Source organism: Perna viridis, chromosome 1 (genome assembly GCF_037379345.1).
Source record: "Perna viridis isolate PV_CMFRI_1.1 ecotype Kerala chromosome 1, ASM3737934v1, whole genome shotgun sequence".
In the NCBI taxonomy this organism is placed as follows: Eukaryota; Metazoa; Mollusca; class Bivalvia; order Mytilida; family Mytilidae; genus Perna; species Perna viridis.
Genome location: NC_142445.1, coordinates 52,802,213 through 52,830,122, shown reverse-complemented (window position 1 = coordinate 52,830,122; position 27,910 = coordinate 52,802,213). Strand labels below are relative to the sequence as shown.

Genomic DNA, 27,910 nt, shown 5'->3' with positions numbered 1-27,910 from the left:
TAACAATAATTTTAACACGACATTTGGTTCACATTAATGTACCAATAAGTTAAAACTAAAATTAATGTCTTTTAGTATTTCGAAAACTAGACATAACAAAATAGTTTATTGCACCAATAATCAATTACAAGCACAAAAAAAAAATACTCTGTATAATTGGAATACCTCATAAACTTACACAGCTGATCTAAATGCATCCCAGTATTTCGAACTTTTCTGGTCTTTATAATGGTGATTTCATAGTTTTAGTGTGATAAAGAACTGTAATTACAGTTGATTTGTAACAATTTACACTAATAGAGACCACCAAAATACTGAATTTAAATTTCGAATATATATTATGATAATTAATGTTTTGTTAACATTAATTTACAACAAACTTAAACTTATCCATTTCATATCAATTTGCATAGAGTAAAATAATGATATAAAATCATAAGGAACCTTTTTTAAGTACACAGTAGAAAATATATATCCACTTAAAATGACTCAAGTACAATCTTTTAAAACAAATATGAGAAAAAATGTATGTGTTTGATATTTAAGAAAGCATGCAAGACTTTTAGTCAATACAACTTGTTTGTGACTTCCAAGAAAATAAGAGTATCTTTCTATTACTGACCTGCTATCTGAACTCAAGGTTTTATCCTTAATTTGATTCAATCTTTATATTTTTCTAAATCACTGAAATCATCTTCTTGCTAAATTACAACAATGTTCCACATGTCTACTATTTGATTTTGAGGGGGTGGTCATGGAAGAATTTTAATATTAATATTTTGTCTCAAGACATTTTTCAAGAAAAGAAATTTTGATCTTGAAGACAAGAGAAAAACACAGTTTGATCCTTTCAAATCATCTGGATCCAAATATCATGTTTTTATTACTGTACAGCGGGAAATTTTCATGAGGTTTTAATTTTGGCTATATTTGCAAGGTATGAGGAATGGGGAAAATAAAAGCTCTCAAATTAAGTCCAGATTTTTAAAATATAATTTCAATTCCATTTAATCTGAAGTCGCTAAAAATAAAGACCAAGAAATTCAATACCCATATTCAAAGAGCAAATCCCAAAATTTGGCTCCTGCAAAAATTACCCGCTAAATGGTATTTAAAGATAAATAATTTGATTTGGTGTATCTGAAAAATAAATATTTTAGCAGTTAACATAGTGAAAAAATTTTATTTCCCAAGAAATTGTCCAAGCTCTCCCCTCAATATCAAAAGTCTTCTCTTAATGTACCTTCTTAAAGTTGGCTTGTGTACCGCACAAAAATGCTAGAGAAGTTAAATGTCTAAAATATCAATAGTTGTTTCCCTTAGTATCCAATTTCAATGCATACTCTAAAAAGCTATGAGTATAAACCTACAGAATAAATATAGAATCTAAAAGTGTTATTATAACTAAAATTTTAAAATCCATATTCGGACTATGAAAAAGTAAGTATCGTGGGATGAACAGTATCATCCCTACTTTTATGATATTTTTCCTTTGTTCCTCTCAACAGATTAACTTCTGTCTTGGTCTTGTATAGAGTGAGAATAAAGTGTCTCTAAAAATTAAAGGTGCACATGCTATTTTAAAACATGAAAATATCAACTTTGCCATAGGCTAAAAAGCAATAACAAATTGGAGTTGGCCATCTTGTAGATGGTTGAAAATAAATTGTGAGGAGATGACCAACAATCAGTTATGAATGTATTATCGTTACAAGACTACATGTGGTCTTCCATCACTGCAAAAAAAAAAAAAAAACTTACATCAAAACACCAACTGACAAAGCATGAAGACTGATAAAATACAATATAATCTGTCTTTACCTTTAAAAAAACATCATGATATTATATAAGTAACTAACCCTCTCAATAAATTATAATGAAAGTAAACAACATATTTGGAATAATATTTCATATTATATTGTTTGAATCCATAAGTATTAGATATAAAATATGATTTGGACATATTGTTTCATGTACAATACAGTTGTTTTTATGGACTCTAATTACAAATGTATAATGAATATTAAATCCACACAAATCATATCATTTCATCATTTGATTAAGTAAAACATTTGTTCGCACTACACATCATCTACCCGGTACATAAAATCATAGTTTTACTATATTTAAACTTCCCTTTATCACAATACTAACATCTTCATGTTTGATACTACATGTAGTACAAATATAATTCCATGAAAGAACTCATTAGATATGAATGTGATTGTGTATGTCAGGTTATGTCTTTCTGTATTGGTGGTCTGTCAATGTTGTTTCTTTTAATTCCTTCTACTATCCACTCAATACCTTCATGCACTCCATCACTGTGAATAATGCAAAATCAGTATATATGTTCGTGTACAAAGCATATTAATGTAATTAAACATAGATATACAATTCAATATAAACCAGTTTAAGCTAGTCAATTCAAAATTTAGTTATTCTCTTCAACAAAAGATACAATAAATTGATGTACAATGTCATTATAAATATATGATCTTGTGCATGCATCAAAAGTTAAGGGATGCATCCCGACTATTAAATCTGAATAATGTAAAGACAAAGATAATTCTTAAGAGGAAAAAAAATACTTAGAAATATGATAATCAATGGTTTACAAAGATAGAACCTGTATTTTATTTACCCTTTAAGTGCTGATGTTCCCAAAAATTTACATTCTCTGTCTCCCATAAGTGGTGCACTACTGTTGAATACCTTTTTGACCTCTGAAGCTTTCATGCATCCCTATGAGATAATATGACAGAAATATTACAAAATAGTGAAAATTAAATAATAAAAAATGAACATATGTTATATTTCAGTAAGCGGTGATGGAGGAGTAATGCATAAAAGATGGGTAACCCTCTGTGTAACAGTAGGAAGTACAGACAGACAGTAGGACAGACCCATATTATTATAAAAAAAATTAGGAAAGTGGGATATTATAAAGATTTGATGAGTGTAGGCACATTCTTTTTCCATGCAAAATTCTTACCAAATAGCATTTCAGCTTAAGTTATTGTACTTCAAATCAGCCCACAATCTTTACACCTTTTGTCAAAAGATAAGTATAAATGTTTAGACTATTGATTTTGTATTGACAGTATACATACCTCAAGATCTTGTTTATTGGCAAGAATAAGCAAAGGAACACCATTTAGCATTTCATTCACAATCATCTTGTCTGGAAAAAAAATTGTAAAAACAAATGAAATAATTATCAACCTTTTGTGATTGTATTACTTTAGATTCATAAGTCATCAATTTACAATATGTTAACATTAAGTTTCAAATTGTTTCTTTATTCATCATGTTCATGTTACATGTTTTTATGGAATATTAAATCTTGACTCCAGCAACAAAATGCATGGCATATGACTTACTTAGGTAGTTTGACATGTTACTTTGAACTTAAATCTACGACCTAGAAACTAAATGCATACAGAAAGCTAAACATTTCTCAAGAGAAAGACTTAACAAATTTTGCATCCCAGATTTCTTAGGTATGATATTTACATTCCATTTGCAGAATTATCTTTATGAACACCAGGTATAATCATGTCTTCTTTATTTTTTTATTTATTCTATTTTTTGGGGGGGAGGAGGAGGTAATTTCTTTCTTAATCTGACAGTTCATGGTAAAACTTGCAATATAATAAAATGTGTCTTTTAAAAACGCTTTATGCTAGATTTTAAAATGGAAAAAAAAAAATGGTGGTTTTTGCATTATTTAGTGGATGTATATAACCTACTGTAATTAGAGACAAATGCCACAAAAGGGAGGTAACTTTGTATTCCACAAAATGCAAAGGATCAAACTAGAAATACTTTGAGCAAGTTCAAAAATAAAACTTCCTTCATAAAAACAGACTGACAGACAGGCAAGGTGATCCTAGACACTTCCTTAGACTTTTAATACCAAGGTTAAAGTATAATAAATCAACTGACACTTTTAGTGACATCACAATATAATAAACCTCAATACTTCTTGACTCAAACACTGACATTCAAAATGCCTGATTTGGATTGCATACAAATGCAATAGGCAGATAATATTAACTTAGTTTTTTTTTCATTTTATAACATTATAGTTAATGAAAAAGTGGTCATTATTGTGAATTACTGTATATTAGTAATACATTTTAGCATTTAATTGGTTAAAATTAGATCACATGACATTGCCCAGGTATTTTTAACTGGTCAAAATTTCTTGGTCAATACTATCAGAAATTCCAACCGCTACACAAGATTTATTATCCTTTAAAAAAGTGCAACAATGAATCTGATGAATGTTGGGAGACAAAAAATACAATGTATGAAAAGATGACCCTGACAAACAGAAATTTGTCTTAAAAAATGCAATGAAGAGTTCCATGAATATTTAGTATACATTAATTGCCATAGGTACTAAACAATCTAAGTGCTGTTAGCACTAGAGGTTTTTGATTCTTGTGAAATAACTGCTAATATGTGTGTAAAATTTTATCAAATTCAGTAATTTATTCTGGTTTCATGATTAAAATTTTATTAAAACATGGTGTCAAGCAATTACGTTAATATGAGGTCTCACTAACCACTTCCGGGTCAAATGGCCACCCCACCTATGTAGTACCAAAAACACACTGAACCGAGAACTATGCGTTGTAAGTGCATTATTTGTGTGTATTCAGATTAAAAGTAGTCAAAATAAACCTGAGAATGTGAACTTTAAAATCATATATGTAATTTACTACAAAAGTGTATGAATATTGTTTACATGTGTGAGTAATTTGCCTCCATGCTGTCAGTTAGCAGAAAAGGTTTATTCAAGTAAATTTTATGAAGAATTTCTACGGACATCGTACCATTAGAGTAATGATTTTGAAAGCCTTATTTCCAAGCTTTGCAATGTATGCAACTTTAAGATGTCATTTGTCCTTGGAATTCACAGTGAAACATTGAAAATTACTTGTTTAACATGTCAAGTAATGGGAACGTTAGAAGTGGTTAGTGAGACCTGAAACTAAATTAAATTTACCAAATGCATCCTTAGATTCATCAATTCTTTCTGTATCAGAAGAGTCTATGATGTATATAACAGCATGAGATTCAGCATAATACTGAAAAAGAAACATGCTGGAAACACTAGAAATACTACTAGCAAGCTCACAAAAAGAATACCCCCACTTTAAATGAACTTACCAACAAATCATATTAAACCCTTAAGTTGAATCATCCTTTTTCACAAGTGTCAGACAATAATTATACTTCTTTATGCACATCTTGATGCCTAACCTACCTACATGTATAAAAAAATCATCAAAAATTGAGATGAATTACACTTATGAGGCTTTGTAAATCCCTGTATTTGAATTTTCTTCATTTGCAAGCATCAGCCAATGGCTATTTTCCTAATGATGTCAAACCTTCCAACATAACTTCATCAAAATCCATCTAACAGTTAGGAGATGTGGAGAGATAGACATGATTATTCCTAAATAACAACCTGAAGGTCCAATCTTTTGATGGGAATGAGTTTTTTTGTTCAGCACAATATGCCTGTTTTATTTTGTTATGTTTTTTCTATTTATTAGAGCTTTAATAAAAATAACTAATTATTCTAAACATATTTACACAAAATCAGTTAAAAAGTGTACATTGTAGGTTATATGTCTTTGATTGCCTTGTAATTGGCAGGCATAAACTTCAAGAAATAATGAACAGAAATGTCTGCCTTTAGCCTGTACTTCTATCTTGACTTAAAGAACCTTAGTGAGCTCGATCACATACCCAACACATCCCAATGTTGGATACTCAAGTAAATTAGTTCAGAAAAGAAATACATGTAGAAGGATCCCGATCAAAAAAAGGAATAAGAGTATTTTTTTCAAGCTTTAGACCTTTATCTTGTAACTAAATTCTGTTTCTCAGAATGGTAGTTCCAAACTCCAGACTGTGATTTCTTTAAATTTCAGTTAATCTGAAGTAAATACCATCATACCAGAACAAAACGTACATGTGACCTGTAACTTATCAGGGTGACTTCATATACCCAAAATCATGTCTTACTCTGCAAGCGTTTAGAAAAAAAGTAAAAAAAAACTGTTAATTCTGTGAATTTAGCAATGTTCAAGGCCCGTATTTTTGGAACCAACTACAAACTTGTCCTGTAACTTATCATGGTGAATTTATATACCAATAATCATGTCAATATCTGCAAGCATTTAGAAAAAAAGTCCGGAAAACTGTTATTTCTGTGAATTTTGCTAAGTTCAAGGCCCATAATTTCAGTAAAAATCATTGGAGGGGAACAAAAGTGAAACTTGACCTGTAACTTATCACAGTGAACTCATACACCAAAATTCATGTCAATATCTGCAACCATTTAGAAAAAAAGTTCGGAAAACCATTATTTCTGTGAATTTTGCTAAGTTCAAGGCCCGTTATTTCGGTAAAAATCACCAGTTCAAGCTAAGTTCAAGGCCCTTAATTTCGTTAAAAATCATCAGAATGGAACAAAAGTTAATCTAGACCTGTAACTTATCATGGTGAACTTACATACCAAAAATCATGTCAACATCTGCAAGCATTTAAAAAAAAGTGTAGAAAACTGAAGATGGACTGATGAATGGGTCAATAACATTATACCCTTTGCAACTTTGTTGCATGGGGTAAAATGAAGCAAATGTTTATGATTTGTAACACTAACCCTTTCAGCTTTCAGCAGTTCTAATAAAGGATGACATTTAAAGCTACATTTATTCCTGTTCAATACAGAATGCTGTGGTGTTGAGATATTATAGAACAACAAACCTTGTCCCATAATGACTGTAACTCTTCTTGTCCACCAAGATCCCAGAAGTTCAACCTTACTCTCCCTATGTCTATTTTACCAACTAAAAGAAAAGAATGATTTACATGTACTTTATATCTTGTACTGAATAATGAATAAAGAATAATTTTTTGAAGTGTAGTATTTATTGCAATTTTTCAAGGTAGAAAGTACGATGTAGTTATTATTATTATTAGTCATTTATCTCCTATTATTTCTTTGAAAGACAATAAGAAAACTTTTAAAAAATATGTTAACAGCAGTTAAGAGAATAGCTGTAATAATGTTAGTAGGCAAATAAATCAAGCTAATTTCATCATTTAAATATCGTGTCTGTTTTTCCTGTAAACTACAACATTTTCCATGTAAACTAAGCCAAACACAGAAATGATTTCCCTTCCCCCTTACTTGTCAAAGTTAAAAGATAATTTGTAATAAATGATAGGGTACATTATAGACTACACGTAACTTACTATTCAATCCAACTGTTGCTGTTATCTTTGACAAATTCATTCCTTGATACTTAGAATTAAACTTTGTCTTGGACTGTTCTAGGTAAGTCTAAAAAAAATCATATCATAACATCAAACAACATTAAAAAAAATTTTGGAACAATTTATTTTTAAGATAGCAGCTGAAGGTGAGCATATCATTGAGCTTTAGCAAACTAAGCCACTGAAAAACAAAGTTCAATATTACCATTGGGAAAGCACAACAATGTATTCAAATATATATCAAGAACTCACAGTTTTTCCTGCATTATCTAAACCAAGTATAAGAACATTGTATTCTTCTTTCTGGAAAAAATACTTCCAGTAACCCGACAGAAGTGTGTACATCTGAAAGAGAGATCATACATGTTATAAAACAAAATATGGGTCTGACGAGCCTGGGTCAATCCGTAGATACTTTTAACTGGATTATATTTTTATACTAAAACACATATTTTAGTAAGTGTAGTGTAACATGTTTAAGGAGTACTCTTTAATGACTAAAGTATTTCAATTTTAGTTATACCATATGTTTGTTTCACATGGGTTTAAATTTACGGTATTAAATCTAGTAGAATCTAGACATTTCTGACATTTGTAGACAGAAGAAAATTTGTGGTTTTGGATGTGAATGGTTTACAATTGATATCAGTGTTCTAGGATTTCTATTTCCTGTTACCCAGGACAAATGAAATTTGGGTCAGGGAAAGTTAGGTACTTAGCTACACTTTCCCATGGCAAGATGAAAACTTCATATGCTGTAATGATTTGTTTTGTTAGGAAAGCAGTCACTGACTGTGGGAAAGTTGATTTTATATGGATATTTCCCGAGGAAATCTCAATTTCTGAAAAATCCTAGAACACTGTCCTATTGTATTTGTGACAATAGTATAATAGAACCATACTATGATATGTCAGTTTAATTAAATAATCGTCATATTGGACTTTATGATTAAATACACAAAACCATATCTTAATATCATACATTTATTTCTAACACCAAATCAGCATGAAAATCTATACACATACCAGTACATGTTATTACATTTAACCTTTGAAAGTTAATGTAGCATTTCTATTAACCGAGAAACGATACCATGATAAATACAATTATCATTTTAATGTTGATATTATTCATTGTATATAGTAACATAAATATTATATCAGCAGAGGATATATATATATCAAAATAACACATGCTTTTTTTAATGGTAATGGACTCTACTAGTCTCTGTTTAGTATCATCACATGGTTTGATCTGACTAAGCAGCACCAAGACTATTTGAAGAGTATGAACTTATGTTTGAGAGTATTTCAGGTTTCACCCGTCTAATATCGAATATGACAACTAAAACCTGCATTTACATACACTCACAAGAACACACATATGTATAAATAACTATGACAAGACTTTATCAAATTATATTTTTATTTTTCATGTTTTTGTTAGATTTTCTTTAAAAATTTTGTGGCAGGATAGCCTATCTGTAGTGTAGTGGGTGGTGAGTTTTAAATAGATAGTTTATTGACTTGGCTAAAGGATCAATTCAATAGATGAAACACTGGCTTGTCACAGTGTGGTATAATGTATAGGGAACAATCCCTCCATGGGGATGGTATAATTTTATGAGTTGAATCATGCTCTCCTGCTACACATAACAGTTTACAGACAAAAAAAATAAATATTTGTAGAAAGTATGAAAGATAAAGATAGTAACTGTTGTTTTATCTTAAGGTTGTCAAATACAATGTACCTTTTGGAATCCAAATGCCTTGGGAGTCTAATTTATATTTTGCTTGACACTGTGGACTGAAGTATTAACATTAGATTTAAAAACTGCCACTTCACAAGTTTAATGATTCATAACAGGGTTTCTGGTGGAAAATGATCAAAACTTCAATAAAAAATGTAATTTTTGTAGCAAATATAGCATCAACATATAGGAAAATGATTCTGGAATCGAACTAGGTAAGTGTGACATGCACAATTTCAACTTGAAAAACGTTAGAAGCGGTTGAAGGACTATGTATTATAGCGAGCATTGTGAAGTGGTGCGAGTTCTACGGATATTACAAGTACTACCTTAAGGTTCCATAATTTATTAATGAAGAAAAAGTCATGTCCCAGAAGTAAAAAAAAATGACTGTCCTTACGGAGAAAATTCATCATTTCCTTAAATCATACAAATAAAAATATAAAGCATAAAAGGTTAAGATTACATTTCAATAAAAATAACTTCATCATCTTTTCCGATAGTTTTTGACTCATTCCTATTATTTTTACTTATTAAAAGAAGTGAATATGATATGTTTTTAAAAAGTTCAGGAAAAACGTGGATGTAGGTACGTGTATCTTGCTGATCCACTGTTGCTGCTGTCTGTCAAAAACCTAACCTGCCTCAGAAAAAATATAACTCTGATTGTATTATCCAAATTGACGCATAGCTTTTCTAAGATCAGAAAGGCAAGCGTTTTCTTTTTTGGAATTTACAGCTGTCAGTTGCATCAGAATTTTGTTTACATCACATGATGTGTGTAAAATATTCCCACCATCAGTAAAGAACTGTAACATTTCCGGTATCTGTATAAATGAATCTGACCTGCTAAAACTGAAAAGTATGTTGCTAGAGATCCATGCTCTTAAGGGTTAAAAATTGTGAAGTGTGGTGAAGTGCTACAAAGTTATCGACCATTTTGAAAGCAAGAGGAAAAAGGGGATGGGGCTGGGACATTAGAAAAATCATTTTTTTATTCATTCATTAAAAAAACATTTCCCCCATTATTCAACAAAGCAGAGTGTCAAATAAAAAATATTGATTACGCTTGCTGCTGAAATATAAATTAAAATATTGCACTTGTGAAACAAAAATTCTCATTTGACCCTCACTCCTTGTGCCAAAAAGGTATTTAATGTCCTTCACTATTTTTACAAGTCTCGCAAAGACGGTATATGTATGGTAAAGCCCACTGTGCTCACTATTTTATGCAATGCCTACTCCACATTATATTAGCATGTGCTAAAGCTTTTTGTTTACTTATGTTTGAACGTCAATTTTAAAAAAAACTCTTCAATGTTTATGTTTATTGTTATTCATGTATACCGACTATTTTAATAGATACTGACTTGACCTGAGCTTAAAAACAAGAAGTAACTGTGACAATCAACTGCTTTCTTTAACTTTAGGCTTTCTTTAAGACTTCATTGAACCGAGGTCGAATTCATTACCTTTAGTGGCTTTACAAAAAATGAAATATACGGGCTTATAGTATATCAGATAGGTCTGCCCTCGAACAGGACAAGAAACGTGGTGCGGATGTCTCTTACTCCTTATAACGTGTTTATAAATGATGTTATGTTTACACTGAGTTATTAAAATATACATAAAATGTAGTCGGACTGAACTGTTGGACTGCTACGTCAGATTTCAACGACCAATGAAATACCGTGTTTCAAATGATGATTTCTTGTATTGGAGGTAATAAATTTTCCTGAGGTTAATATTAAGAACGCTGTTTAGTAGGTATATACTGGCTTTTATATATTTAAACTGTTATATAACACAGATATTTATGTTTTAGGGGACTATTATTTATTTATTTATTTTTATTTATTTATTTTTTTTTTGGGGGGGGGGGCTTAAATTTTTTTTATAATTAACTCAATGCTTTCACGGAATGAAAATAAATAATTTGATACGAGTTTTGTCCTCTAAAGCGGTAAAAAATTAGAACAAAAAGCACTTTTTTTGATGGAAAGTTTGAAGAATGGCTTTTTCTTACTGGATTGTTTTTTATCCCCCTGACATGCAATTCAATCTACATGGTTTACAATTACATGTACGTTTATCTATTCTGGACCAAAGACGATTCTAAGAGGGTGTAGGACCAGAAGCTAATCTCTTTTAGGATAAGACCTGAAGCCTACCCCCTTTCGTTTATTCACAAAAAGTTGGATTGATTATGAAGTAAATACTGAAAATCACTACTAGAGTATCCCTTCCCTTATTTCAAACAATCTTGATCTGACCACTGTGGATAATACTGGTATATGTATTTGGTAACATAAGCATTTTTTTTAAATAATAACTGCAAGTGCAAATTCAAGGTAACAAATTCTATATATCTATGGCAAGCCAAAATGGACAAAACTGCCAATTTATTTATATTTATATTTCATTTACAAATATTTATAAATCATTTAATAATATTTTTAATTCAATTATGAATGATAATAATTTAATTATGAATATTTACAATTCAGTTATAATTGAAATCCTGGGTTGATCCAGGATTTCAGGTTGGGATGTAAAATATGGTAAGCAACTTTCATATTTATTCCATATTTTAGATACCTCATACATGTATAATAAATCAGATATCTTTTACATGTATAACTTATACCTCATATACTATATAAGATATCTCTTATATATGAGATATCTTATTTAGTATAATTAAATATTCTGAAATATGGAATTAATATGAGAACGGCTTGCTGTACATCGTTCACAAATTATGTGAGATTTCTTATATAATATAAAAGATCTCTGATGTGTAAAATATGGAATAAATATGATGACAACTTGAAACTACACCTGAATTCTATCAATATATCAGTAGATATTTGTACCCTAAGGTTAATGTTATGTAGAGGTTAGAGACATGAATCCCTAATGTAGATTTTGATTTCCTTTCCATAATTTTAGGACTGTTGAACTGTATTAACTGATAATTATGAGTAAATTTGTAAATTAAAATGTGCATGTAGCTCATTTTTATATTCATAGTATATTTTATGTTTGCTTTCTAAGACAATTTTTTTCTCTATTTTTTAGTTTAAATTTTGTTCCATCAGCAAACATATACTGAGAATTTTAGGCTGAGGAATTCTGTATTACAACACACTTCAAACCTGCCTAATTAGAAAATGCAACAGGAAAGTGACAGATGGACAATAACAGGGGTTAAAGTTTGACTCTCTGATTATGTGCAGTACAGAAACGTTACTGCAGATCTAACATTATGCTAACTAAATTATATGCATACAAAGACAAGAAGAATTAGTTTTTAAAAATGAGATTGAGGATTTTTTTGCATCATTTTAGAGACACACCAGCATACTCACAAGCTTTGTTCTTCAAAAGATGGATTGATACTTTTATTTGTTGTTTTCAATAAATAGAACTTGCTTTCTTTGGTTTTAATTTGTTGGACTGAAAAACATTTTTTTCAAAGCTTATTTAAGGCACAAAAACAATTAACAGTTTTGTTTTCTGCTACCACCAAAAAAACTAGGTACTCAAGTTAGTAATAGGGCCAAGGTAATCAAGGGAACCAAGATTTGAGCAGAAATCAGAAGAATATAATACAGAGATAAAGACTTAAACATGGGAACAGACACACAATACAAAGAACATGAACTAACAAATTACTTTTTAAGCAAATAGTCAACTCAGACTCCACCAAAAACTGGAAGCATAGACTAGGTGCATCGGTAGGGTAAGAATCCTCTGCTTTACTAGAAACACCTGCCATTTTATTTTTGAAAACATTTTACATTCAACAAGTTAGTTTGCACTAAAATAGTGTCTGACCCAAAAGGTTGAGGGTATACAAACAATAGGGTAAGTTGGGTAACACGAAATGTACATTTTGAATGTGAATAGGCTTCTGTGTGGGATTAGATATTTCAAAAAATGCTGTTTTACTTTTTTCTACTTTAGGACACACAGAGAACAGTAATATCAGTGGGACAGATATAATATAGGTGTAGACAAATCATTAGTCCAACAGGTACATTACATGATCATTGGACTGATCTGTCACAAAGGACCATTATTTCAATGGAACATATATGATATAGGTGTGGACCAACCATTAGTCCAACAGGAACATTATATAATCGTTGGACTGAACTGTCACAGAGGTCAGTTATGATGAAGGTGTAGACCAGTGGTCAGTCCAACATGTACATTATATGATTGTTGGACTGAACTGTTACAGAGTATAGTTATACAAACGGAACAGTTATGATATAGGTGTAAACCAGTCATCAGTCCAACATGTACATTATATGATTGTTGGACTGATCTGTTGCAGAGGGCAATTATACAAATTTATTTATAGACAAATTTAGTTTTTAAAAGACATTTATAGGTCGGATTTCGGGTATTAAGATGAAAACTGAAAATATTTAGAAGAAAGTTGAGGGTACTAAGATAAAATCTGAAATTATTAAGACGAAAAGTGGAAACGCTATGATCTTTATCATTTTAGTTTTCACCTTTATACTTTTACAACTTTTCAGATGTTTTTCTCCAGACGGATGAAGAAATTTTAAAAAGCATCTTGTTGAAAGTACCTAGATGACTAAATGATACCGACATCCAGATACATGCAGCGTATCATCGATGTGTACTGATATATCGAACTAAAACTTGATGCTGCTAGAATCGTTACAGGGTTAACGATATTTACAAAAACAATTTTTGTACTCTGTAACAGATTTGTAGCCACTCTCGGAGAGAAGAAAGCGTAGAAAACTGCATTTATTTTACAACATTGTCAATAATAAAACACCCAACTATCTCAATAACCTTGTACCCACTTAAGTTAAACTTCGTATCCCTTGAGAAACGGCAAGGATTTAACTACCATTTTGTCATTAACATCTGAATCTTTCATTCCTTCTGTTATTGAAGCATGGAATAAACTCGACCCATCCGTTCTCGATCTAGGCTCTCTTTCAAAATTCAAGGCAGCACTAAAAGATAAATCCTCAAAAATAACTAGGCATTCATATAATTCTTATGGCCCACCAAAACTTAAAATAATACTCTCACAACTCCGTTGTTCGGCTTCGTTTCTGAATGAAGATCTTGCTAAAACTAACATAGTGTCTAGCCCAGCGTGTAAATGTGGTGCTAAAATGAGGATGTAAATCAATTCCTCTTTGTCTGTCCTTTCTACAATGATATCTGAAACGACCTTATTCATAAACTGAATTGGCTACCCATAGAAGTAAAAAGTAGTATTTTCTTAAGTGGCCATCAAGATCTTACAAACGAAATGAATGTAGCAATCGTAGAAGAAGTTCTAAAATTTATCAAGAAATCGAAACGTTTCCTAAAATACTTAGAGGCGACGGGTCAACGCACAAGCTATATGTATTTGTTAATCTTTTGTTTTGGTATTTTATTTACCCAATTGATATTAGTTCTTTTCTTCTTTTTTTTCTTGCGCAAGTCATTACTGTATATCCCTGTAGTATGCTCTGTGTAATATTGTAAGAAATGCAATTCGCGGGAGAAGACTTCATAAGTTTGACTAACTTGTGTCCTATCCCATTTGTTCTAGTTGAGCAAATAAATTGTCATAAACTAAACTACTGATCACAAGTTCATTTTACAAAAAAACGAACTTCATTAAGCGGATAGGAAAACATTTTTTTATTGACTGTTCATTGCATAGGTAAAACCATTTTTTAAATTGAGCAGCGCATAAGTATAGCGGTATAACAACATTGATATTGAAGAATCACATTTAATACCACACTAATACAGTAACTTAGAATTGTAGAATAATTATTTTGGAAAAAAATGTAGACGACAATGTCAGTGTTAAGGTGCGAATAATTGGATTTTGGGAGCGTACTGCTAAAGAAAAAAAAAAGAAACAACCTCTCATAATTTATACAAAATGTTATTTAGATTAGATATTTGTATTTGTTAACTTTTCAAAATGACTTATAGTGGTTAACAAAGCTCAGTGTTGGAATGGCCAATTTATTCTGTACTATACGAGTTTAATTTGTCTAGCCGGTATAACATAACAGCAATTCTTATATTTAAGGGTGCATTTATAGCAATTGCATGTCCGCCGTTGTAAGTGAATTCACGGAAGAATCCCTACACAGTAACGTATATGGGCATTGAGCTGACATTTTCATCTCGGTGGGGTTATCTATTAGACATATACATCATACCTATTCTCGTTATATTAATTTCAATAAAAGAACATTTTGAAGTCCATTTCTTGAGCCGACATTTTTGTTGTTACCCCAAACTCGTTTCGTGTTACTTTAAATTTCACAATTTATAATACTACGTGTATTTGGTTTCTAAAATAACTAACAATATTACCCTCTGATTTAACAGTTGCATATTTATTTCTGTAAATTTAGATGAAGTAGCTTCAATTATGTTGACTGTTGACGGGAAAACCACAATAATCAGTTTTCAGTCCGTCCGTCACAAATTAAATTGTATCCACATTTTAACTTTTCAAACATGCAAGGATTTTGAAAATCAGCGGTAAAACATGTTTTCATCATTTAATACCACTAATAGAAAGTGTGTCACAAAGAAAAACAAGAAAAAACGACAACCATAAGTCAATAGAAATTGTGGATAAGCTGCACATGTGTTTCAAGGAGTAATATCTTATAAGCAGCATTAGAATCAAATATGCTGGAAGATCTAAAAAAAAATTGGTGTATACAAATAGTACTCAAAACATTGGAAGCCAATTCACCATGGAGAGCTTCTACCGTGAGCAATACAAAAAAATGAAGGATCGGTGTTTTAGTTACTTGTATTTTAAAATTTGTACTACTGCAAATTTTGACAAATATAAATGAAATATGATATAATTCGGGGTCAGACAAGTCTGATTACTGCGTGACAAATTTTTAATTAAAATGAAGTCTTTGCAAGAATATAGATACCTATTATGATATACTCTGAACTATTGCATCGACCCACTACTAACACATGTTTATGTTCCTAGTTGAGGGAACCTACATTTCAGTCCTTGAAATTAATCTATACTCTATACAAAAAAAACAGGGAAAATGATAGCTTTTAGTAGGGTTTGCGCTGATTATTTACTTTGGTTCTATTGTGTTGAACAATTCGTTCTTTCTATGTTGTGTTTTATGTTCCCGATGTTGTCTTTTCCATAACTTTCCTCTTTTTGCTACTTCTTTAAGTCGATACTTTTAGAAAAATTAACAATTCTCTTATAAAGTGACACACATCCAGAGAAAGGAAATGCAACGGGATGCTTTTAAACATAACTTGTCAGGAAATCACATGCAACTACAGTTGAACTAGTCTAAAAATACAAAGCAGTGTGCATCATGTATAAGCGGAAGTTCATAACAGAAAGAAAAAAAAATGGACCAGTGACATCATTTTATGAACTGCTTGTATGAACGCCTAAGCCAAATCCAATATTACACTGAACGAAAGGAAACTAAAGCAATTGAATAAAACTCTGAATAGTACACTTGTTAGCATCTAAAATAAACATATAATTTTACATTCAATTAGTTCAAGTGCCGAGCTAAACCAAACCCTATAGTAGTGGGGGAATCTCCTTTTGCGCAACATTTCATTTGCAACAATAACCCCTTTGCGCCAGTTTATTAAAAAAAAAAAGAAGAATCCTTTTGCGCCAAAAATACAGAAAAAAATTCCAACTATTTTAATATTATTAAGATTGCTCGTTAAAATGAGCATGAAACACCTTGGGTCTATTGTTTGTTTGGCGATTAGTTGAAGGAACCTCTGCCCAAATCGACGGAGGAAACAGCATTTATAATCGTCAATGTACGTTGTCGAGACATAATCTGAAAACTACTCAACTGCACGGTTACGTAGCGTCATCTATAAAAAAAACTATAACTGACATTTTCATGGTCAAGTACAGCTAAGCTAAAGAAATGGATCAGCCATTTGACTGGTCTCACCACTGCAACACAGTGAATTACATCTTTTATGCATTTTTAGATAATTATATTCTTAACTTATATTATGGATGGGTAAGTAGCCCTACATAGGACCGTCAATAGAGGAAAAAAGAATGGAAATCCCGTCGACTTATTTTCATTTATTGATAAAACCCCACTTGAAAAAGTTATTTGAATTTTGTAAATTTATATTAGGCATAAAAAGTCTGCATCAAATATTGCGATAAGAGCCGAACTAGGTTGTCTGTCTACCTATTGAACATTTTATTCTAAGTCTCTTGTATATTCGGCAAAACTCCACACTAAAAACACTAATCGTCTCCTGAAAGAAGCCTTTCTATTGACAAAATCCCTAGACAGTTCGATGAAAATGATGAAAATAAATAAAAAACTATGATGAAAATAGAAAACTTTCACTGTATAAAATATAAAATTAAGTCACGACTTCTACATAAAAAAATGTTTTACAAAATTACGATAAAGCGGTCACAATATCTGAAATCTATGTTCTTGAAATAGAACAAAGAAGGAGATATTTTAAAATTCCTAGGTAAAACCGACTATGTAAGCATTGCAATGTTATTGAAACTGAAGAACATTTCCTTATACAATGTAATTTATATGAAAACCTAATCCCTCCTCTAAGGAACGTGTAAAATTTATCGGCTCCTTTTTGAAACAGTCATTAGAACTGAGGGTAGAAGAAATATAACTTTTTTCATGTTCTACCTTAAATAGTCTCATATTTGCATTTGTCATTATTGTATGATTTGTGATTAATTTTGTTGTTGGCTTTTGTTTGCACAAACATTAATATGTTCACATGACAATAAAATATTTGATATTTAATATATTCTATTTTCATATATTTTGTGAAATATTTGACATCACTAGCTTTAAAGATTTTTTACGGGCAAACTATCGCAATTGGTAATCTTTTTTTTTCACGCAATTCAACTTCGGGAATATAATTATGCACAATCGAACTACATGTTTTCGCCAATAGGCGCAAAAGGATGATGCCCGAATAATGTACCTATTTGAAATATCTGGAACTGATTTAGATGCATGATCGACTCTTGGTCAGACCAGCAATAATACAGCGTAATGGATAGCTGTATCATAAAACTGTAGCTTTTGAATGAAATCAAAAGGTATCGGGTGTTGAAACGGTTTTTAATAATTGGGCCTGTAATACCGTATTAAGACTGGTTTGTCTGTATTTATGTCACGCCGTATTCATATCAATTCCAATTTGTAGATTTCCTATATAATTAAGTAGACATGTCCTATTTTCTATATGATATCTTATAGAATAAGATATCTCATAAAGTGTATAAGATATCTAGTAAAGTTTATCTGACATCTCATAAACTTTATAAGATATCTTACAAAAAATAGAAGATATTTACAAAATTATATGAGATATCTACAAATTGAAATTCCAATTTGTAGATATTTCATATAATTTTGTAGATATCTTCCATTTTTTATAAGATATCTTATATAATAAACAGTTTGTAAGCTATCTTAAAGTATATAAGATATCTTATTGTTTTATACGATATCAGATAAAGATTAGAAGTTAAGAATTAAGTTTATAAGATATGTTATTAAGTTAATATGTTATCTAGTAAAGTGTATAAGCTATTTCATAGACTTTATGAAATAACTTATAAAATTATGTTTATGAGATATCTTTTATACTTTGAAAGATATCTTATAATCTTTATGTGCTTTATGGAATATCTGTTATACTTCGAGTTTATGATATCTTATTAGCAAAATTGTATGAGGTATCCTACAAACACAATATCTAAGATATCTAATATATTTTATCATATATCAAATAATATTTATATGAGATCTTATATATTTAAAAGATATCTTATAAAAATAGAAGATAATTATCTACAAATTGGAATAATAATAAAATCGGCAGGTCGTATGTATTTGCTCAATTATTGATTTCGTTAAGATTGAGCATTATTACTAAATATATTACGAAAATGGTTGATAATATAAAAGATAGACGGAAGAATCATATAATGTACATGTTGGATTGATGACTGGTTTACACCTATATCATAACTGTTCCGTTCGTATAACTATCCTCTGTAACGGTTCAGTCCAACAATCATAAAATGTACCTGTTGGACCGATGACTGGTCTACGCCTATATCATAAATGTTCCGTTTGTATAACTGTCCTCTGTAACAGTTCAGTCCAACAATCATATAATGTACATGCTGGACTGATGACTGGTCTACACCTATATCATAACTGTTCCGTTTGTATAACTGTCCTCTGTAACAGTTCAGTCCAACAATCATATAATGTACATGTCGCCGGAAATTATGCTCACCATTAGATTATGTTGGGCAAGGCGAAAATAAGTATAATTTCCAGTTGTCAACCATGATATTTAATTCTGCAATAAAGGACACGAATTATAATAAATGGAATGAAAACAATGAATAATATATGAAATATTCCGCCGTTAAATTCAAATATCAATTATTTTACAAAGATTATTACAATTGACTAACCTGTAATAAAGGATGTCGAGCGGTCCAGTCAACCGTCACATGATGATTACAATAACAATGATTATGATTATGAGATGAAGATGGAATGTATAGGAATATACTCAAAAGTAAATAAGATAATAAACGAAAGTATATTTAGGTATTAAATAAATGTATAACAACCTAAATATAACAACCAAAAATATACCAAAATATATATAAATATTTATACTGTGACATTGTCCCCCCTCAAGAACGAAATTTCGTCCTCGAATTCAAATCAGGTTACATGTTACTGTATAGGTGGCAAGGCCTCGCTACACAGGAACAGTGTAAAATTATAAAGTATACAAAATAAATGCATAACAAAATTTCTGAACGCTCGCCAGTCTATGTTCGTTTTCAGCAATAACGCTAGTTATACGATCAAACCATTTCTGCCCGACATCCGGGGAAGGATGGACACCATCAATCAGCTTAGTATATTTATAGCGTATTTTCCCGTTTTTACATCTCTGGTGAATGTAATTATGTAATAACGGTGTTGCCACCTGATTCTTAACGTTCAATGCAACAATCCTTTGGTTAAGAGCCAACAAAACAGCATTAAGCCGTTCTTGCATCTTAGGGTATTGGGTCTCATAAGCCAAATATAAAGTATTACCAACAGATAATCTATGAGTGTTCCATTTCTCAAAGTTTTTGGTAACTATAGTTGCGAAAACTACATGATGACCCATATTCCTGATCCTATTAGACACCATCACAAGTTTATCCATATAAGTTTTAACGATAACTTCCTCATCAACAACTGTATCAATGTAAGATTCCTCATACTTGGAGTTCTTATCCCTTACCAATTCACATACATCAGGAATACCACAAACAAAATAAACTATCTTTATTCCTTGGGTTAAACTACGATGCCTCTCAACGTCTTGGAAAATCCTTAAAATTTTTCCACCCAAATATATAAATACACCACCACAAGCTAAACTTTGTAAACATCTACCACGACTTGAGCAATATACTAAAGAATTCATATCTGAAATAAACAGATTAACCCCACTAAAAACAACTGTTAACATATAACAAAAGATTATGAGTAAACGTAAAAGAGTACAGATGGTGGCAAGGCCTCGCAACTGCCCCCATCACATTTAAAACTATTTATAATACATAAAATCACCATAGCGATCAGGCGGTCGCATAGCTCGCCCACTCCTACGAACTACTGGAGCAGGGACCGGTTCAACTTGTGAGCGACCCAAAACATCACTAACCTCAGAAATATGACTTGACGGACTCAACTCAACAGAACTAAATTCATTACTAACTGAACCTGAAACGTCATTAAAAATGCTCGGGGTGGTTGAGATGTTACGATCATGATCAGAAGTACTCATTTCTACCTCCCTTGATAGGTTATGCATATCACCCGAACACCTATTCAGCGACGAATCCTGCGCACGATCAGGCTGTGCACTATACAAACTGTCAGGACTAAATTCGTTTGCCAAAGAATTTAATCCTTTAGATTTCGGTTCCGAAAAATGCATCCAAAGCTAACCGAGGGTGCCAACCGAACATCAAGAAATGTGGGCTATAACCGGTACTCTCATGACGCGTCGCGTTATACGCGTGTACTAATGGGAGAACATAACTCTTCCAATCCGATTTTTGATCATCGTTCAACGTACCGAGCATATTCAAAAGTGTTTGGTTAAATCTTTCCGTTTCCCCATTACCTTGTGGATGGTACGGAGTCGTACGGGACTTCGTTATCCCAGCCAACCTACAGAGCTCAAGAATGACTTTAGATTCAAAGTTACGACCTTGATCACTGTGAAGTCTGGATGGAAACGAATAGTATTGGATGACATTTTCCCAAAGACACTTTGCTGTAGTATATGCAGATTGGTTTTTTCGTCGGAATCGCGTATGCAAATCGTGTAAAATAATCAGTCATAACTAGAATATTCTCAAAACCACCCTTTGACATTTCTAATTTCAGAAAATCAAGACATAATAATTCCAATGGCTGACTTGATTCAATATTAACCATAGAAGCCGACCTCCGATCCTTAGACTTTCTCAAAATACAACTAAGACAAGATGCAAATTTTTTCTCTTCAACTTCCGTCACCATACCAGGCCAATAGAACCTAGACTGAACCAAATATAATGTACGGTCCCGGCCTTGGTGACCAACATCGTCATGTAACCCGCGTAAAGCTATGTCACGATATACACGTAGTAAAACTAGCTGCCTTACCTTTTCACCTTTCAAATCACACGTTCTATAAAGAACTCCGTCTGATAGTGTCAGCTTATTCCAATCATTTAGTAACCTTCTTACCTCCCTTTGTTTTTTAGCTAAGGGTCGTTTTGATGGTTTATGACCAGTCAAAAATATTTCAATCACCTGAGCCAAACAATTATCTGACCTTTGCTCATCTGACCAATTTATATCACTTAAACTAGGATCATGGTCAATGTCACACCCTAGAGTGTCTAAGTCGTTAGTCATCAATACACTCTCGGCTAAACCACAATCTGAAACTACTGAGGACAAGCAAACAGCTTTTACAACCTTTTCATCAATAATGGAACCTATGCTTTTATTACCTTCATTCTTCGAATTAAGCCGAGATAATGCATCATAATCAATGCTTGACTTACCAGATCTATAGGTGATAGTGAAATCAAAATCAGTCAACGATGCCATCCATCGCTGAGACGTAGCATCAAGTTTAGCTTTTCCGAGCACATACGTCAGCGGATTATTATCGGTTTTGACTTCGAAGCGGTTACCAACTAAATAATCGTGAAATTTATCCGTGACGGCCCATTTCAAAGCCAGAAACTCGCGTTTATGTGCCGGATATAATTTCTCCGCGCCTCGTAAGCTTCTACTAGCGTATGGGATCATGCGCTCGTGTCCGTCGTGCTTCTGGTATAAAATTGCGCCCAAATCGTCGCCGCTCGCGTCGCAGTGTACGATAAATGGTAGCATATAATCAGCATACGCAAGAATAGGGGGATTCGTCAACCTATGTATTAACTCATCTCGAGCTTTCTGTTCTACAGCAGTCCACTTCCATGGTATTTTACTCTTAATCTTAGACCGACCTTTCTGTTTCTTCCCGGACGGATGCCCAATTAGTAGATCATTCAAGGGTTTAGCTATCTTGCTATAATCCTTAACAAACTTCCGGTAGAAGGAAGTAAACCCTAAAAACCGTCGTATCTCTCTGACATTGGTAATTTCAGGCCAGTTCTGCACGGCCGATAATTTCTCATCATCCGGTTTAATACCATCAACTGATACTACAAAACCAAGGTATTTTACCTCAGTCTGGAAAAATACGCACTTACTACACTTCAGTTTAAGACCATTGTCACTGAGACAACGAAACATTCGCTCTAGCTTAGAAAAATGTTCATCCACCGACTTGGAGAAAACTATAATATCATCAAGAAAAACAAGACAGTCACGTAAATGCAGTTCCCCCATGCATTTTTCTATCATTCTCTGGAAACATGCAACAGCATTTGTAAGACCAAATGGGAGCCGATTGCATTCGTAAAATCCAAGCGGACCCACCGAAAACGCTGTTTTATGCTTGTCTTCCTCCCTAATTCCACACTGCCAATAGGCCGACCGAAGATCAAATTTGGAAAATTAGTCGCTCCAGCCAGACTCTCGATCGTCTCGTCTACTCGAGCTGTACGATATGCGTCGCAAATAGTTCGACTATTCCATTTCCGAAAATCAATGCAGAATCTAAGAGATTTGTCTTTCTTCCGAACAAGGACAACGTTACTCGAGAACGGACTATTAGATTCCCGTATCGCACCCGCGTCTAACATTTCTCGAAGATGTTGCCGAACTTCCTCGAACATTCCCGGAAGGATACGTCGGTACGGTTCCTTAAATGGTGTCTCGTCATGAAGCTTGATTTCATGTTCAACTAGATTTGTAAAACCGAGATCAGTAGGACCGGTCGAAAACACCGATTTCCATTTCTCAATCATAATAATCAGACGCGATTTAATTTCATCTGGTAAGGCATCGTCAATATTCAAACTTAATTCCTTCAACATATCCGCGGTTTTACCAGCATCTGACTTATTAGCCGATTCTTGCGCTAAATCCGGAGTATGATTGAAAGGATCGACGTGTTGTATAACTTTGAATTCACTAGTACTACATAATACAGACTTCGGTTTTATTTGAATTGCTTTAGCTGTCATGTTACAAATTCTAACAGGAATTCTACACTTACCTTCCTTCTTCAATGAAACAACTCTAGGACAAACTACAACTCCATCAAAGGACGATTTTTCTGAGTTTTCAATAACAACAGTAACTCCAGCCTTACTTGCATTACATACCATACCCGAGATTGTCATGGAAGCTCTAGGCTTTAGGGTAACAACCTTTTTGTTAATCGAGTTTACATTACAATTCCTTGCAAGAGAAGACAGGGCTGTGTCCCATTCTTTCGGCAAAGTAGAATCATCAGACATATTGGACTTGCAAATATTCAATACATTTGTCCCAAGTACTAACGGAACTTGACTATTATACTCCGTTGAAGCAACCACTAGCATGGGAACAGGAAAAGAAGTCCCTTCTAAATATGGAATTTCCAGAACTACCTCTACATAGCCTAAATAACGTAAACGATCACCATTAGCTACACTAACTGTCAATAAATCATCAACCTTTTTCAAAGTTGGACAAGGTTTCAACCTGCTTAACAACGGTTCAGCAATAGTTGAAATCATACTTCCACTGTCAAGAAGTGCCTTGCATTTTACTTGATTGACTATGACATCACTTTCATTGGCATTGCCAACTAACCTTTCAAATAAATCACCATTTACAGGGCTTGTATCAAAAGTAGAGTCCCCAATTCGCCCTTCATTCAAGACTCCTACCCGTTTAGAGACGGTTTACTGTTCTGTTGACCCTGAACCTGAGATTGTTGGTTGAATGACCCACGTCGGTTCGAACTACCTCTACCTCTATTATTTTTATAGCCACCCCGATGGCCATATCTCTGCGCGTTACCACGATTGTGATTACAGTAGGCATTCTGAGGAACACTATTCTGTTCTTTGAGATTCTTGAGTTCGGTTTCTATCGACTCCATGCGAGTACCAATCTGATCAATTTTCTTAACCAGATACGAAATCGACTTGGAATCAGTAGACATCGAGCTATGTTGAACACCTTTTCCGGAAGATGCAATATTTTCATTTCTCGAAGAGTTCGACAGATCTAATTCAATTGCTCGAACATCGCGAAGTAATTCATCGAAGGATTCTGCGGAATCATATTTATTTCGACTTACATTCTTGAGAAGTGGATCAGGCAAGCCTGACCAAAATTTTGATCTGAGCATGTCATCTTTTTGAAGTGTAAACAACTGACCCTTATCAATTCCGGAGTGCAAAATCGATTGCAATTTCATGCCATAATTCGCGACCGATTGATTTGGCATCAGTCGTTCCGTATAAAACTGTTGCAGTAAGGCTACGCTGCTATAAACATTACCAAAGATCCCTCTGATTTTTCCAAAACCTGATCAGGAGAGGAAACTTCCGGTATTGTCAATAATAAATTTCTAGCCGAACCCTTCAATGAATTTCTCATAGATTGAATCAAAACAGTGTCCTCAAAATTTTTCTCTCGTATTAAACATTTTACCTCGTACTTCCACATATCAAATGTGGTTTCCGATTTCTCCTCACCCGAAAAAGTAGGCAAACGCGGTCTTTGTCAGTTGGAATTACTAGCAGCCGATACCGTATCGTCTTTCTGTAGAGGTACAAGGGTGTATTTTCGGACAGGTGTAGGGGGAGGCGATTTACCTGAAGTTTGACCTGGGTGTCGTTTAACTACCTCTCTTGGAGTGCTATGTCTAATAAGGTCAAATTCTGTATCTGTTACAACCTTATATTGGGTATTTTGATTCAGACATTTTATCATTTTCTGAATTTATTCATTAGAAAGTTTTTCTGGATTATCTTGACCCCTCTGCTTTAAAGCAGTGTCCGTAAAACTCACATCTCTACTCATGATCGAATAGGGGTTAAATGTATGAATATATGAATGATAAAATGAAAAATGACTCACTAGTCTGTCAAAGTCTGATTAAATGTGCAGAGAAACAAGAGAAACAGGATCATGCAGGAGCTGAAATATATAATCAAAATTTATCAATCTAGAAACAATGAATAAATTCACATATGTAAATGAATATTAATAAAATTTACTGTCTATAAAATTGAAAAATTAACAGTTTTTTTATTGTACTGGTTCACTGAAATCTCCAATCACAGTTACGGTATACTGATCTTTTATAGTTGTTGTTTTGTGCAGTATTTACGGTAATATCTTTGTATAATATTTACGGTAAATGTCCTTGACGAGTGTGGACGGTAAATTTTCTAAATAAAGTTTGACATCAAAAATAACGGTCAGAATAAACTACAATGAGCTGATAAAGTTATATGTGGACGGAATGCGCAATGAATGGGAAATTAATCTCCATAATCCATCGGATTAATTTCACCAGGAATTAATACGTATAATTTGTTCACAACAGCACTGTATATATATAAATTTATCGGAGCTAATCATTTACGCTAACACTTATATTTCAAGCGAAACTCGTAATGTAACTCACAGGATATAATTTATACCAAGCTGAAAAACACAACGTTAGTTATATAATCGCATTATCAAATGAAGTGTCGACGATTAAACTAGAATTATAACAGACTTCACAAAGTCATCGTGCCCTCACTAAAGTTGACAAGTTTACAACATATCCATGACAACAATAAAATGGAAAATGCGGTGCCAAACTAATGATGACAGTCGTAGATATATATAGGAATATACTCAAAAGTAAATAAGATAATAAACGAAAGTATATTTAGGTATTAAATAAATGTATAACAACCTAAATATAACAACCAAAAATATACCAAAATATATATGAATATTTATACTGTAACATACATGTTGGACTGATGACTGGTCTACACCTTCATCATAACTGTCCTCTGTGACAGTTCAGTCCAACAATCATATAATGTACATGTTGGACTGATGACTGGTCTACGTCTATATCATAACTGTCCCGTTTGTATAACTGTCCTCTGTAACAGATTAGTCCAACAATCATATAATGTACATGTTGGACTGACCACTGGTTTACACCTATATCATAACTGTTCCGTTTGTATAACTGTCCTCTGTAACAGATCAGTCCAACAATCATATAATGTACATGTTGGACTGATGACTGGTCTACACCTATATCATAACTGTCCCGTTTGTATAACTATACTCTGTAACAGTTCAGTCCAACAATCACATAATGTACATGTTGGACTGATTACTGTTCTACACCTATATCATAACTGTCCCTGAACTGGTGATTTATGTACATCTTTATCACATCTGTCCCACTGATATAACTGTTCTCTGTGTGTCATAAAGTAAACAGCATTCTGTTTTTAAACATCCAATGCCACACAGAAACCTTTTCATATTTCAAATGTACAGTTCATGCTACCTAACTTACCTTATATTTGTGCATACCCTTAACATTTTGGCAGACACTGTCAAATTAACTTATTGAATGTAAAATGTTCTTGAAAATAAAATGGCAGGTGTTTCTTGAAAAGCAGAGGATGCCTACCCTACTGATGCATCTAGTCTATGCTCCCAGAGGATGCCTACCCTTATTGATGCATCTAGTGTATGCTCCCAGAGGATGCCTGCCATACTGATGCATCTAGTGTATGACCCCAGAGGATGCCTACCCTACTGATGCATCTAGTCTATGCTCCCACAGGATGCCTACCCTACCGATGCATCTAGTCTATGACCCCAGAGGATGCCTACCCTACCGATGCATCTAGTCTATGCTCCCAGAGGATGCCTACCCTACCGATGCATCTAGTCTATGCTCCCAGAGGATGCCTACCCTACCGATGCACCTAGTCTATGCTCCCAGCATTTGGTCAAGTCTAAGTTGACTATTTGCTTAAATTGTTTCTTTGTAGGTGCAGTTTGTTATTTGATACTCTCTGTATTGTGTGTCTGTTTCCATGTTAAATCTTTATCCCTGGATTATGTTCTTCTGATTTCTGCTCAAATCTTTGTTCCCTTGATTACCTTGGCCCTCTTTTTCTAACTTAACTACCTAGTTGCATTTGATGGTAGCAGAACACAAGAATGTTAATTGTTTTTGTGCCTTAAATAAGCTTTGAAAAAAAATGTTTTTCAGTCCAACAAATAAAA

The 27,910-nt window shown here is 32.8% G+C and overlaps 1 protein-coding gene and 1 long non-coding RNA gene across 5 annotated transcripts; one reads left to right on the top strand and one right to left on the bottom strand.

Annotated features, from left to right (window-relative positions):
• Window positions 1-87: 87 nt before the first annotated feature.
• On the bottom strand, window positions 88-10,732 carry LOC148629332 (ADP-ribosylation factor-related protein 1-like). Of its 4 annotated transcripts, none has more exons than XM_088548451.1 (8): window positions 10,684-10,732; window positions 7,558-7,650; window positions 7,285-7,372; window positions 6,793-6,875; window positions 5,018-5,099; window positions 3,114-3,184; window positions 2,645-2,745; window positions 88-2,324 (listed from the first exon to the last, which is right to left on the bottom strand). In XM_088548451.1, the coding sequence occupies exons 2-8, from the start codon at window positions 7,648-7,650 to the stop codon at window positions 2,234-2,236; spliced, it is 609 nt and encodes a 202-aa protein (XP_088404577.1). In that variant the 5' UTR covers window positions 10,684-10,732; the 3' UTR covers window positions 88-2,233. The 4 variants fall into 4 exon arrangements, with proteins under 4 accessions (XP_088404577.1, XP_088404585.1, XP_088404567.1 ...); XM_088548459.1 differs by having other exon boundaries at window positions 10,427-10,724; XM_088548441.1 differs by lacking the exon at window positions 10,684-10,732 and adding an exon at window positions 10,529-10,674.
• Window positions 10,733-10,774: 42 nt separating this feature from the next.
• LOC148629331 (uncharacterized) lies at window positions 10,775-12,495 on the top strand. The gene is made up of 2 exons (XR_015915867.1): window positions 10,775-10,823; window positions 12,138-12,495. It is a non-coding gene; the product is annotated as an uncharacterized LOC148629331 (long non-coding RNA).
• The last annotated feature ends 15,415 nt before the right edge of the window (window positions 12,496-27,910 follow it).